A 13,153-nucleotide genomic window follows, 5' to 3' on the forward strand; every position below is an offset into this window, starting at 1 on the left:
AATGAAGCGTGAGACAAAAAAACCTTTAGACATGACTATATTGTTTTACCTATCTTTGTGTAGAAGTGGTAGGTTCTGTCGCCGGTGCTGACCAGATGATGGCAGGAGATTCTCTTCAGCCAGCAGTAGCTGTCACGGCCCCTATCCACCCAAATCAAAGACCTGCAGATTCTGCGGCGGTTGCACTGCTCGATGCAATATCCCCTCGATGATCGTCGGTAATGTGCGATATTGTACCGTGCTTCGTTACAATTGCCGAAACGGTGTGTATAGCCAACAACGCTATTCACTATAATAGAAATTGATGCAACTTATTCCAATTAAATCCCTTTGTTTTAAGAAAGCCGACACGAAAACTAGGTCGCAACCCGGCAACCACAATTTGTCTTTTGGGTATAAGGTTAGTGACTAACGGTTTCAGAATTATAGTTTGGACTGTCAGTTGAAACAATTGACGAGGCAACCGAGGCATGGTCACCAATTGAATCTACGATATACAGGTCGTCCTCGTGAATATCGGTATCGGGTGCCATTTTGAAGAGGCCTCTTGGGGTGCAATATATCGCATGTATTATAATTGGCTATTTATACTCCATGGACAGTGTTATTCAAATGTTATTATAAGCACGGGTCGTCACAGTCATTGGCTGAAGATCTATAAGCAACACGAGCGGGGATTTCTAATGGTTTTTTAGTCAATAAAGGCGGGACCAGGGCCTATACTTAGTCCTACTGGTACCCTTTTGTGGACCTCAGAAATGTATGGTCCGACCATTATAGTACAGAAAGGATAGGCTACCGCTATTCACGAGGACATCTCGTATATCACTACAGCTGCTGTACTCATCCATGTTTGCTGCGTCTACAATACACAATGCATGCTTATATTCATAGGTTGGAGGTCGAGGCCTATCAATTAGACGAGTGCATGTTTTTAACTCTCAAGTACATATTTGGAGAGGTATTGAAAAAATATTTGTGTGGCAAGTCTACAGATATATAGAAATTATTTGATGAAAAAATTAATTTCGAATTTTGCTAATTTGGTAATTTTGAGATTTTTCTGCTGAAAAGAGTGGAAATACATGTATTAATGTCTGTCTAATTTGTCGATTATCAAAAAATTTCCGTGGTCAACTACAAGTTTACTTTTCACCATTTACTTGCCCGACTGTCCGGAATATCATATCAAAATTTCAGATTCACAACCCCACGCAGTATTTGATTCGTCGCGGTCAAACATTGACAATTGAACTGCTAATAGGCTTAAAAAATCAATGGTGGTCTTGCCTCTTCAGGGCGATAGCAAAGGTGGGCACATTTTCATACGTCACCGCCGGCAGATGGGGCTGGCAACCAGTTTCGGATTTCATTTTCTTGGGTTTAGTGGTCGACGCAATAATTACTGAACAAACTTAGCTGTAATTAATTATTACGGTATTTAATTAAGAAAAATTGTGTTTATCTACGTTAGATAACCTAATCCTGTACGAAAATACAAAGTCATGATGCTTCATAGTAGTATCTCTGTTAAGTTTAGCGTGTACGTCTTGTTTAGGGCGAATTGGTTTCTGTATAGAGAATTAAAGTTGCCTCTAAAGGAAATTAATTGAAAATAATCCTACCTGAACAATGCTCTGGAAAGAAATATTAAGTGATATTAGTTTTGTGATAACTCTCTCGAATGATGCACTAAAGCAGTGGAGAGTACCGCCGATTACAGGAATCACAAATCACATACATGTACTGTACTAGTAAATGGGAGTTTCTTTTATGATGCTCTCTGGGACTGTAGTTATTATGCACAGGGACTATCTGGTGATATCTAAAATCCACAAAAAGTAAAGGTATTTATATATCACTCGGATGACTTCGTCACTTTTGGCATTCATGGTCTCCGAACAATATCTTGCCCGATTAATGGTGTTTGAAAGAGTTCTCGACAGGTGTTTCTTAGATCGGAAAAATAGAGTCACAGTTTCACCTCAAGATCTTATGATTGATAGTTTCTATCCATGTTTCATCTTAAATCATTACAAGTTACTTGTAAGATTGTGAGGTAAGCTTTAAATCTTGTAGCTTAAATTAATTTTATCGGAATTTCCGACCAAGGGTGTGATGGTCGTGTGGTGGAAGAAGCATACCGAGACTGCGAATTCAAATTAAAAGAAAAGATATACTACATTTTTTTTCAGATACGAGCACTCACTAGTAAATTGAGCAAAGTGACGACGCCCAACGCGGCGTAGCTGTTTCTTTGTGCACACGTGGTCCTTTAGCCAACAGTTTCGACCCCGCTGCTGGAACGATTTGCAGTCCGCCCTCCAGGTACATGCCGCCCGGCAAGCTGGTCTGCTCAGCTTGGTGTGATGGATATCGTGTCCTGGGCAATCTGCGTTTTGGTAGGTATATGAACAGACTGAAAAGTATGAAGCCTTTGATGTAGCCTTAGTACGATTATGGTTAGGCAACAACCGCTTGGGTTGGTGAAATATGGAGCATTTAAAAATACTTTTATTTCTTAAAACCATATCATTCGGTATTGAATTTGAGATATTTTAGAATAGAAATTAATGCATCACTGTCGGTATTGTATTGGCCAAGCCACGCCTCGGTTTTGGTCTAAATTTTAGTACTACCACCCCTTAAGTTCGGTATCAATTCCACTATAATCAACATACCGGGATGACGTGGAACAACCACTCCAACGCGGACCCAGTAATTGACATTCCTATCAGCCTTCAACGTCCCAATGGCGGACTTGAATATGTTACAGACACGTCTCTTTCTGTTCCAGGTAATGGCGTGACATGTCCTTGACCTGATACAGGTAGTCCTGCAACCTTCCATTGTACGTCCATGCCGGCTGCAGTCGATTTCTTTCCCGCCAAGTCTCATGCGATTTTCGTAGAGTTTCCAATCGTAAACTGCGGGAAGCCGAAGGAAGACGACGTGACATACGACGGACTGCTCGGTTAACAGCAGTAGAATTACAACGGGAAATTTGACAAATTCTGGAGCGACATGATCGCTTGCCAAGTTGTCTTTGCGGAAATATAATCATCTCATTAATGATCGCCTGACTTAAATCATCTTCCTTGAAGTTAGCTAGTTTGTGACATAACCAACCCGATAAACCATTTGGATGAGTCGTTCTCAGTCACCCTGCTAAGTCTATTAAGGTAATTGACTATAATCTTGAGATTTCGGTAGACTTTTGTTAACACTTTTATCACATCGAATTTCATTGATAATGCAATAACTTGTCATCTATTGCTTCATCTGAAGTCATATTGTATCTATTTTGTGTAGGATCTAATGCTACGAAAACAGAATCCTCGTTACAACAGATCAATAAGTTACTTAATGCAGGTAGAATTCAATCACACTACATTTTCACTGAGCACTAGCCAATATTAAATTATTTTGAACATCAAATTGCATGATATTGCATATTGTTCTTGTGTCTCTTACCTGAACAATGTTCTGCAAAGAAATCATAGCAATAATTAATGTTTCGTACGTAGGATAATACGTACTGAACAATTGAGACCATATCAAAGGGCTAACCTACCCTGTACCTTATACATTGTTTTGTGATCATGAGAAGCGTTTGCATAGACCATTGAATTTGATAGAGGAGTGAAAACCTCCATTGTACCTTGTTGCTGAGTGCCTAGTTAGCGTTCACGTGAAAGAGTCATGTGACTGGCGAATGTAGGAGGTGCAACTTCCTGGTCGAAAACCCCGGTAAGATTCGTTTACGATTCTTAGTAAGGATCTTATTCATTTTCGTTTACACGCGCAGGTGAAATCTTGACAAAAACATGGTAAGATTTTTAAGATCCTACATGAAAGCTTGGAGGAGTTTTTAATTCCTCCAAGATGAAAGTAACTAGTAATCTTACAAGAATCATGAAAACTGCACATGTATACGAGCATGAATAGAGATTATTAGAGTCACATCGATAATATCTTATCCGCCTGGGTTTTGATCTATAAAGTTACTTTTCTGGAATATCTGCATGGTAGAATTAATGGTATAATACACTTTAACTTACTAGTGTATTGAGCAAATCCCGGGTGTCCTCTGAATGTTAGCTGTTTCTTTGAACAAACACGGTTCTTTAGCCAACAGTCGTACCCCCTGTGTTGGAAGGATTTGCAGTCAGGTCGTTTGGTACAGGCGTCTCTACAAGCTGCTCTGGTCTTTTTGCTATGACTAAGATCTCTTCCCTCGCAGTCTGCATTTTCATATTTGTAAGTGCAAACTGAAACAACGCACATCACATAGAAAGCATTTCTGCATGAATTGAATACGTCTTGGTTTTTTTTTTTATACAGAGAAGTGTATTCAGTAAGAGCGTTGGGCATTCTAAAAATGAGTCGAGATTTATTCAGTTCTAGTAAACAGTCTAAAAATTTATTTCTTTTTAATGCAGGATCCTGAAAAATCATGGAAAAATATGAAAAAGATATTTTTAGTGTTTCTCTAAAGTATTCGGAAATGTTTACATTGATACCTGATCTACCAGTGCCTGCGTATGGAAAAGAGCAATACACTTTGTTGTGGTCTCTTCATGATACAAAAGGCTATATTAGGATGTTTCATTTGATGAAAGGAAAACTTACCTCTTTGCACCGTTGATGGCCGACCTTTAGTAAAAACAATTTAGTGCATTCACTTAATTAAATTGACTGCTTTAATTGATGAGGCTGTTTTTGGAGGGTAACAAAAATTTAATGTCTGATAGATGTTTACGGACATTGTTATTCGTAAAGAGAGCAGACGAGAAGCCGACTACCATGTTTTCGAGAGTTAGTTGCATCCACAGCAGACATGGCAGAGGCGAATTAACATAACCACGTCATCAATGACGTCAGCTGGAGAAAAGAAGAGTTTAGGATGGGGAACTTGCAGGTGGTGTTCACAGACGAGATGAATATATTGAAGAAAGAAATTTGAAATAGGATCGGATGATTTTTCTTAAATTGTGAAAAAATGACCTCATAAACTGCCATGTGAATGTAAATTTTATGTAAATGTAAATTTGAATTTGGATTATTTTTTAAAAATTGTGAAAAAATCGATTCCACGGCGGCGGTGGACAGACTCCCCGTTCCACTTCAACAGTGTGGGGATTCGGACAGTAAGACAGGAAATATTCGCGGTCTAATCTTCCTGTGCTTTCAATTTATTTGCTGTCGTCTGCCAGCCGCTTTGGTTACCGAATCTTCCTAACGACCTTATGATTATATTTCGCAATGAATTATTTGTGATTGACTTACCTGTATTCACCGCTACTATTGTTACACACAGAATCAACAACGTTGGAGACGAAAATGTCCCCATTTTAGAACCCTGAAAACAATAGATGTAGGGTTAACACCTTCGCTGCCCGAGGTGTTTTATCTATAAATTACTACGTCATTTCCCAAATTTTTAGGGGGTTGAGGATGTTTCTTAATTTTGAGCAGAAAAAAACAAGTTAACAAAATATTTGGACTCAGAAATTTTTTCTCATCCTTCAGATTTGAATTTTTTAATAAGTTCAAAATTCTGAAAAAAATTCAAAGCCAAAACAGAAATCATGGCAGCATTCGTCTTTTTCTCAACATTCCACATTTTAGAATGCTCCAATGTGTTCGGTGATAAACGCAACCTAACTTAATGCAAATCACATGATTTTTTGCTGTCGGTACCCAGCATGTCTAATACTGACCACGGAGACTGACAGGGCTGAATGATGGAAAAAAACAGGGATAAATTGAGTCAAAAAACGACAGTAAAATGCAGTTTATTGGTACAAACGTTTTCATATGGATTCTCATGATAGCCAATGTCCGTGGTGTTATAACAATCAAGAGCTTTGCGCCGAGATGTTAATCGCCGGGACCGGCGATTCTTTGTCGTCATAGAGGGGTGGTCGCCGACCGGGGATCGTCTGTATTATTATTTTTGTACATCTGTCTACACCACGGTATTGGTAGAATTCGTATTCCATGTGTGTTCACGTTATCAGAAATCTTCAAATTCAAGTTCAAATTTAATTTTTTTTTTGAAAGCACGCATAGTGATATAAGATGTTCCGGTAAATAATGTGATGTAATAATAAAATGAAATATGGTATTATTTTTTATTATCATTATTATTATCATGTCACAAAAATGTCTGCGGCAGATCACATCATTTTATATTCTGTCCGACATTGCCACAACATCTGCCGCACTAGTCTATTTGATAATTAGCATAAATTCATTAACTTGACAGCATACCAATTGACAACAGGTGGATAAGAATATGTCAATGCGCCGACTAACTGTAGGTAGGCTATTATAAACACCTGAATGAGAATATTTCTTTTTTGTAATGGATAATGTATATAGAATCGTTTTCACCACAGGGGTCCTTATTCGGTATTTAAATTGAGATGTTTCAGAATAGGACTTGATACCTCACAGTCGGTATTGTATCCAATTCGAGTATTGGGTACGAATAATGGTATCATGTAAATGTTGAAACGAGCAAAAAAATTAAACAAGCCAAAAAAATTAAACAAATAAACATTCTAAACATGAAATTGACGATCACGTTCAGCTGTAATATGTTGTCAAGCGTTTAAGTTGATATTTGCATGAAATGATAAAGCACTTTTATTCACCCAGGCCCACTTAACTTCGCACGTTTAAGTTAAACGAGTAAATGAAACGTTCCATGGTGCACCATGCGAAACCTAAAATGAACCAAATCGAATGGGACTATGTGGATGATATTATATTTTAAGCCATAAACAAACTTGACCGAATCCTGCAATGAATACCATGTAAACTTGATCTTTCACTTCAGGTTTAAAACGTTTATTTGGAAAGTTTAGATCGGCTTATTTCATTTGGCTCGTTTCAACAATGACATACTACCGTACGAATATGGTGGCCTTCCTCGTCCTCGTTTAGGCCGTGGGCCAAGTATGAAAATTGTAAAGTTCCGTTTGACAAACTAGTGGGCAATGGGAAAATAGTTGTTTTTGAGCAATACAGAGGTGCAGATTTCTCAAATAAATTTTCCCGCTCATAAAGTTGCACATTACTTTACCCGAAATGGGAGCCTTAAAATGGTAGTAGAGGTTTGATGTTGATGCCATCGAATGATGGCAAAATGGGTATCACAATTATCGTCAATTATATGATAGTACTTTGAGATGGCATAGATTTCTACCCCCTTGACGAAACCCGGGGCCCCCTGGAAGGGGCAAAAATGGAAAAAATGGTACCTTCGACCCCTCCTACGCGCTTCAAGGGCAGTACAGGTGGATAAAAACTGTTTTATTCGACAGTATACTTGCATAGACCTTCATTGTGATACCCATGACGACGCCCTCGGGCTAAAGATTGCAAATGCAAATTCCCGCAGAGTTCACCCCCCCCCCCCCCCCCCAATAGTATTTTTGACCTTGCTTTTGGTCGACAGATTTAGAAAAGTGTGATTTTGCCTCCGCCCCTTGAGAGCCAAAAAGGCTAGCTACGCCCTTAGGTATTATCATTAAAATTCATTTTGTGCTGATCTTCCCAAATTAGGTGGTTTTAGATTTCTGTTTTTATGATAAAACACTATTCAAGTTTCCCATCTACATAAAGCCATTTTAAAACAGGGAGACATCGGTACGGTAAGGTGTACAACTATCATCCTACTCTACTAATTGTGTCAAACGCCCAGCTGAGACACCCGAAAATTAAATCTCAATCTGCCTACTGCGAAAATTAGAAAATCTATGGATGGATGCAAAGGTACCTACCCCAATCAAACTGGTCTCTGTGCCTTCTTCGGGAGCAAAAGGCCTTGTGCAGGTAATAATTGGTAACGGATCAATTTTATAGAGCAAAATGATAATTTAACGAGTATTTTATTAATAAATAATAGTCGCATTATGACGTCAGGATGCCTATATACGTGTATGTAAACTTTGTATATTAAGTGATGCATGTATCCGATGCTAAACAATTTAAAAAAAATAAACACCAGTTGGGTGCCATGTACTGTGCTTATTATGACTATGAGATCTATATGAGCATTCCTCGTCCATGTTGTCTTTCATTATCGACTGGAATCGGAAAGACCACCGAAAAAAATACATATTAAGTTCCGATCGCCTGACCAGGACTTCGATATGATCGTTGTTTGGTAAAATATGAATCATCGCGAAAAAATGATAAGCAAATGCTGGAGTTAGATCTAGTTGCTGATGAACCGACTTGCCTATTAGTGACAGCATGCAAGTACAGTGAGTTTCCCGAACTTCGAGAGGTCGATGAAGGGCAATTCTGCAAACGTTGATCGATCATGTAATGCAAGGACCTTTTCACGACTAAGCGAGTTAACAAAACTTGATTTCAATGAAAAATGTACCAGAAGTGTACCTTTTTTTATTATGCATCTTTATTCATGTAATAATCGATTACATCGTGGTGTGCGTATAACAAAAGAGCGGAAGGTCACAAAAAGAATAACGTGCATAACATAATTTGTATGTTTACAATAGTGCTAAAAAAACCGGTCCCCCAGTAACCATAAGATAGGATAGTGCTTATGAGATCTATTGTGTGCACAGGAAGTCTAGAATGGTATTTACCCTTGCTTTATTATCAGTGTCCATACTGTCCCCGAGTCCCAGGAAGTCCCTGATTAGTACTGGTGCTGCCATCTGGATTTTTAGTTCTGCAGGTTCCTCAAGATATTTTTATACAGCTGTTTACCTTCGGGGTCTAGCGTATGAAACGCCTCCATTCGAGGGCAATGCCCGTCAGTCTTGAAGAGGGAGATGAGCTTGTCGATCTAGAACCAGACAGCCATTGGAAATGCGATAGCTAGCAAAAGGAAGACGGTGTACCCGACTCAAAAGCAGTTCATATGACATGCTCTAAACTTGCAGCGCAAAAATGTATATAATCGATATTCGACCCCGCCCATCCCATACTAGGCCCAACAGAGGGTGATTTTCAATAATTCTCAAGTAACAAAAAAGGTAACATCTACTGCCTCGGTTTATACTAGATTGTTCTCCCTCAGCCAATTCTATCTGCTCAAAACTTATAAATCGGTGTTATCTGGTGTAACCTCCACAACACTGACCGCCTCCTTTGCTTGGTCTACATGGTCTACTTGTTGTTCTGATTCTTCGGCAACGCCTTCATTAAGCTTCCGGCCTATGAAGGTAATGCCAATAAAGAAACCAAATCCAACGATAATTAAGCCGGCAGATACGCCGGCGAGCATGGGGGTCTGTTTGACAAGTATGAAACCTCCCAACAGAGCGACTAAATCAGAGGCGTAGACCCAAGCGGCGAGAACCAGGCGGTGAAAATGGCTACCGAGTACGGCGCCAAACGGCGCACCGAGTACAACGACAGGAATACAAACGGCCAGGTAGTCCCAAGCCAACATATCGGGCCCTTTATCCATGATAACTTCTCTCCAGAAAAAACCAAAAGTAGTTCCAATCGCCATAAGGACTACCGAGGTAGGCGTTGCCACTTTTTCTGTGACCCTAAACAGCAGCGTTAGAACACAGAAGCTGCTGACATCGAGTCCATTGCCAGAGAAAGCTGAACAAATCCCGCCAACGAAACCCGTACACACCAGCACCTCAATCCTCCACCAGTTCATGTTGGGAATTGTCTTAAATGTTGTGCGCTTGTAGTTCCAGTTGAGTAGGAAGAGTGCAAATGCGAATGCGAACCAGATACTGACGAAGTACATCTTCTTTTGTGGACCTGTCATGGCGGCGTCAACAACATGGAAGCCAAATATCATGCCGAATATGCCACCTATCGAGCAGAATATGATAGAATACCACTCAAGTTGTATCTGCATGAAAATGATGCTAAAGGCAGCGCAGGTCATTCCAAAGCTTTGTATCATCAGGCTAAAGTCACGGGCAATGGTTGGATTCACGTTGAGGACTAGGGTCATGACGGGAAAAGCTACAGAACCACCGCCTTCGCTGGTCATTCCTGGAAATGAAGATGTGGCAGTGATTAGGTGGAGACAACACATAAATAATGGAAATATGTTGTTTGATGAAAATTAAATGACATCGTGGAAATCATATTCTAGGGGTAAAGTTCAACTATGATGAGTATGACTATGATGAGTATGATTGCGTAGGTTCACAGCGCATGGTTGAAATTGCACGAACCTGCAATGATCGACCCTCCAATCATGGTGATTGACATAGGGTAACCCGTCTCAAAGAGGTGCCACATGTTCCACTTGATAAAGGTAGCCCACCACAAGAAGTGGACAATCAGGGCCGGTATCGCAAATGCAATCAATCGGCGGTATTTCAACAGCAACTTCCGGTGTAGTGGAAGGTCATCGGAAAGATTTTTTAGCTCCTCTACCTGTGTCTGGTTGGGGATCTGACCTGAAAATATGACATCAAAATCAGAACCTTATTTTCGTGGACAAATCAAAGCATTGTCAAATTTGAGAAACCTTTTTATTAGCCGGGCGGTGTGAACTTTTGAAATACTATCTCCAATACTTTGATCAGGATTTAAGATCATTCTATTTTGTGTTCAGATTAGCAAAAATATATGCTCTCTTTGTTGTATTACAATAACGACAATTTCCGATACATCATCCGAAAATCCGCTCTTATTTCTCAATTTAATTGGGCTTATTATCTGATGAATTTTGAAATTTTCTCAATCGCAACAAAGCTTCTGTCCTTCACAATCCCTCAGTAATCAAGATTTTCTATGATAACATTATAATAAAATTGTCATTTTAATCATCCTCTTAACTATAGACCTTTTTCAAAAGTACCACGTATTTAAGCTTTTTTCCCGTAGTAGTGTATGTAATACTATTAATATTACATTACAATTATAGCATTTTCAATATAGCATCATGGTTATAAGATCCAGATAAAAAATCATATTTCCTGACCTACCCTGCCAGAAGAATTTGCGGCACCATCCACCACACCCATTCCGGCGTAACGTCTGGCAGAAAATCCTTTCCTCGCTTTTGTTTTCTTCATCGTTGCAAGTGGTTTGCACCAAAGAGAATTTCCTGGCAGGGAAAGGCATTTTTCTGAATTAACATGTTAAGAAGTGTTGCCCTCGGATGTCTTCAGATAACGTTAGGAGTGAAAGCAAGCTTTATGCATTGCCCTGACAGTCCGCATCGGTGACACTTGTAGTGAATGGAACTCACGACTGACTTTCGCAATAATATCTCCATTCACTAATGTAACCATAGCGGACAGTTATGATAGTTTTGGTAACCATAGCAGACAGTCTGCCTTCTTAATTGCATTTTGAGTCGTCCCTTTATAGAACATTCTGAGGCAAGTGTACACGCTACACACTACACAGCCCATGCAATAATCTTCACAACTGAGGCAGATATAATAGCTGCCTCGCAAGAAAAACATCCAAAATGTGCGCTCGTTGGTAAATTTTCTAAAATAAACTGTGTCCATCTGGTATAAACATGGACAAAATGTCATCATATGCACTAAATTTCAGGTAAATTAACCAGCGGGGAACTCCGTGATGCACGCACAAAATCCATCCATGCATATTTTACAATTTGTTCGCTTCCCATAGGACAAAACAGAAAAAATTGTACTAATGACATTGTGACAACTCACCTCATTTCCATGACTGAGAACGTTAGGTCCGAAATTAGTGTGTGTTTTTTAACTCGCGCTTGCACCTTATAGCGATAACTACTTTCATAACCCAAAGTTTTTGTATCCCACTACGACCCAGGACACCAAAGCCACTACTTTATATTTGTTGATCTGGTAAAAACAGTACTTATGCCCGAGATTCTAAAGCTAAGAAGCGATATCTTCCTTTCCAATCTCACCGCAACTGTCAGCGAGACGCGCCTAGCACATATGGCTGTTTGACGCTGTGCTGGATTATATTCAAAGGCTTGTTTGAATTTCGAATTTTAACGGAGGTTATCGCGTGATTGTTGTTATTACCAGCTGTTCAGTGCAAATAACGAAGGACGTGTAAACCAACCGCGCGAGTGCTAATACAATACCTTCCATGTTCATAGGATTTGACAACACCGTATCTATCGGGTTACTCAGAAAAAGAATTCCTGATTTCTAATTTTTATATCTAGGATGGATACAGACAAAAAGCGTCCAGAATAATGCAAACATCCCGATGACGTGTTGTACATACATGTACAGTAGAACTTCTCTATTAAGGACACCCTCGGGACTGACAAGTGCTGTCCTTAATAGAGAGGTGTCCTGATTAGCGAGGTCAAATTGAATGGAAACAACCAAGTTGGGACCAAAGCTAGTGTCCTTAATAGAGAGGTTGTCCTTTATAGAGAGGTGTCCGCTAAGAGAGGTTCTATTGTATATTGTGTCTGCGAAGCGTTACTTGTAAGAAGCATCAAAAATCATCGATTTACCAAATTTTGTATATGTGCCACTAATGCATTTTGGATTGGGCCCTGTGTCTAGAAGAGGCAGACATTTTTCGTCACTTTTGAAGACCATTCGAGGCTCAATCCTAAACATTCAATTTTCGGCTTGGCTCTTTTAAGCTTGGCTCTGTCCCAGCATGCGTTCACATTCATAGAGGATTGTCTTTGAATAAAAACTTTAACCATATTTCCGAATTTTCACCTTTCCTCTTTTCTGTGCACAGTCCCTGTGGACAAAATCTCGACTTCGCCCCCCCCCCCCCCCCCCCCCATTGGTTCGGTTTCAAATTCCCAGTGGTTTCAGAATAAATACTGACAGTTTCATATTTCATAGTAAAACGAAGACTTCGATCATTGTTTGAAGTTGTCCTGTTGACCTGTTTCTACTGTGTTTCTACAGCTGCCATTCGGTGCCCAAAGATTGATTTATGCATTATACTGAGGCTTACTGGAGTCTGTCCAACGCAACGAAACAAGCGAAATGGGGGAGCGACCATTATTTTTGGCCCCTGTAGTTTTTGTTTGGTTTGGTTAGGGTTAGCTACAACAAAGGAACTCGGCGACTCTATTCACTTTAACAAAAGGACCGGACTTAGATTCCGGGGGACTTGCATTTCTTTTACACCGGGTGTTGGATTTGGGGCATTGTCTCAGGTATGGCACAGACATCTGTACAAATCCAGAGTTTCAAAA

General features: G+C 39.7%; 3 protein-coding genes and 1 long non-coding RNA gene across 4 annotated transcripts in view; all 4 read right to left on the bottom strand.

Annotated features, from left to right (window-relative positions):
* The window catches only part of LOC135497657 (uncharacterized), a 53,201-nt gene extending 51,570 nt beyond the window's left edge, over window positions 1-1,631 (bottom strand). Inside the window, exons 1-2 of the mRNA XM_064787490.1 lie at window positions 1,626-1,631; window positions 50-289 (exon numbers count right to left, since the gene is read on the bottom strand). The gene's annotated coding sequence lies outside the window, so the exon portion shown is untranslated. The remainder of the gene's footprint in view (window positions 1-49; window positions 290-1,625) is intronic.
* Window positions 1,626-2,946, bottom strand: LOC135497658 (uncharacterized). Its single transcript, XR_010448949.1, has 3 exons — window positions 2,682-2,946; window positions 2,210-2,419; window positions 1,626-1,637 (listed from the first exon to the last, which is right to left on the bottom strand). It is a non-coding gene; the product is annotated as an uncharacterized LOC135497658 (long non-coding RNA).
* A 298-nt stretch (window positions 2,947-3,244) lies between these two features.
* Window positions 3,245-7,867, bottom strand: LOC135498348 (uncharacterized). The gene is made up of 6 exons (XM_064788604.1): window positions 7,794-7,867; window positions 5,290-5,362; window positions 4,633-4,656; window positions 4,062-4,271; window positions 3,475-3,486; window positions 3,245-3,282 (listed from the first exon to the last, which is right to left on the bottom strand). Exons 2-6 carry the CDS (start codon window positions 5,351-5,353, stop codon window positions 3,245-3,247), a joined length of 348 nt encoding a protein of 115 aa, XP_064644674.1. The 5' UTR covers window positions 5,354-5,362; window positions 7,794-7,867.
* A 570-nt stretch (window positions 7,868-8,437) lies between these two features.
* On the bottom strand, window positions 8,438-11,899 carry LOC135498055 (uncharacterized). The gene is made up of 4 exons (XM_064788205.1): window positions 11,658-11,899; window positions 10,953-11,074; window positions 10,194-10,421; window positions 8,438-10,008 (listed from the first exon to the last, which is right to left on the bottom strand). The coding sequence occupies exons 1-4, from the start codon at window positions 11,666-11,668 to the stop codon at window positions 9,086-9,088; spliced, it is 1,284 nt and encodes a 427-aa protein (XP_064644275.1). The 5' UTR covers window positions 11,669-11,899; the 3' UTR covers window positions 8,438-9,085.
* Between the last annotated feature and the right edge of the window lie 1,254 nt (window positions 11,900-13,153).

This window comes from Lineus longissimus, chromosome 13 (genome assembly GCF_910592395.1).
Source record: "Lineus longissimus chromosome 13, tnLinLong1.2, whole genome shotgun sequence".
In the NCBI taxonomy this organism is placed as follows: domain Eukaryota; kingdom Metazoa; phylum Nemertea; class Pilidiophora; order Heteronemertea; family Lineidae; genus Lineus; species Lineus longissimus.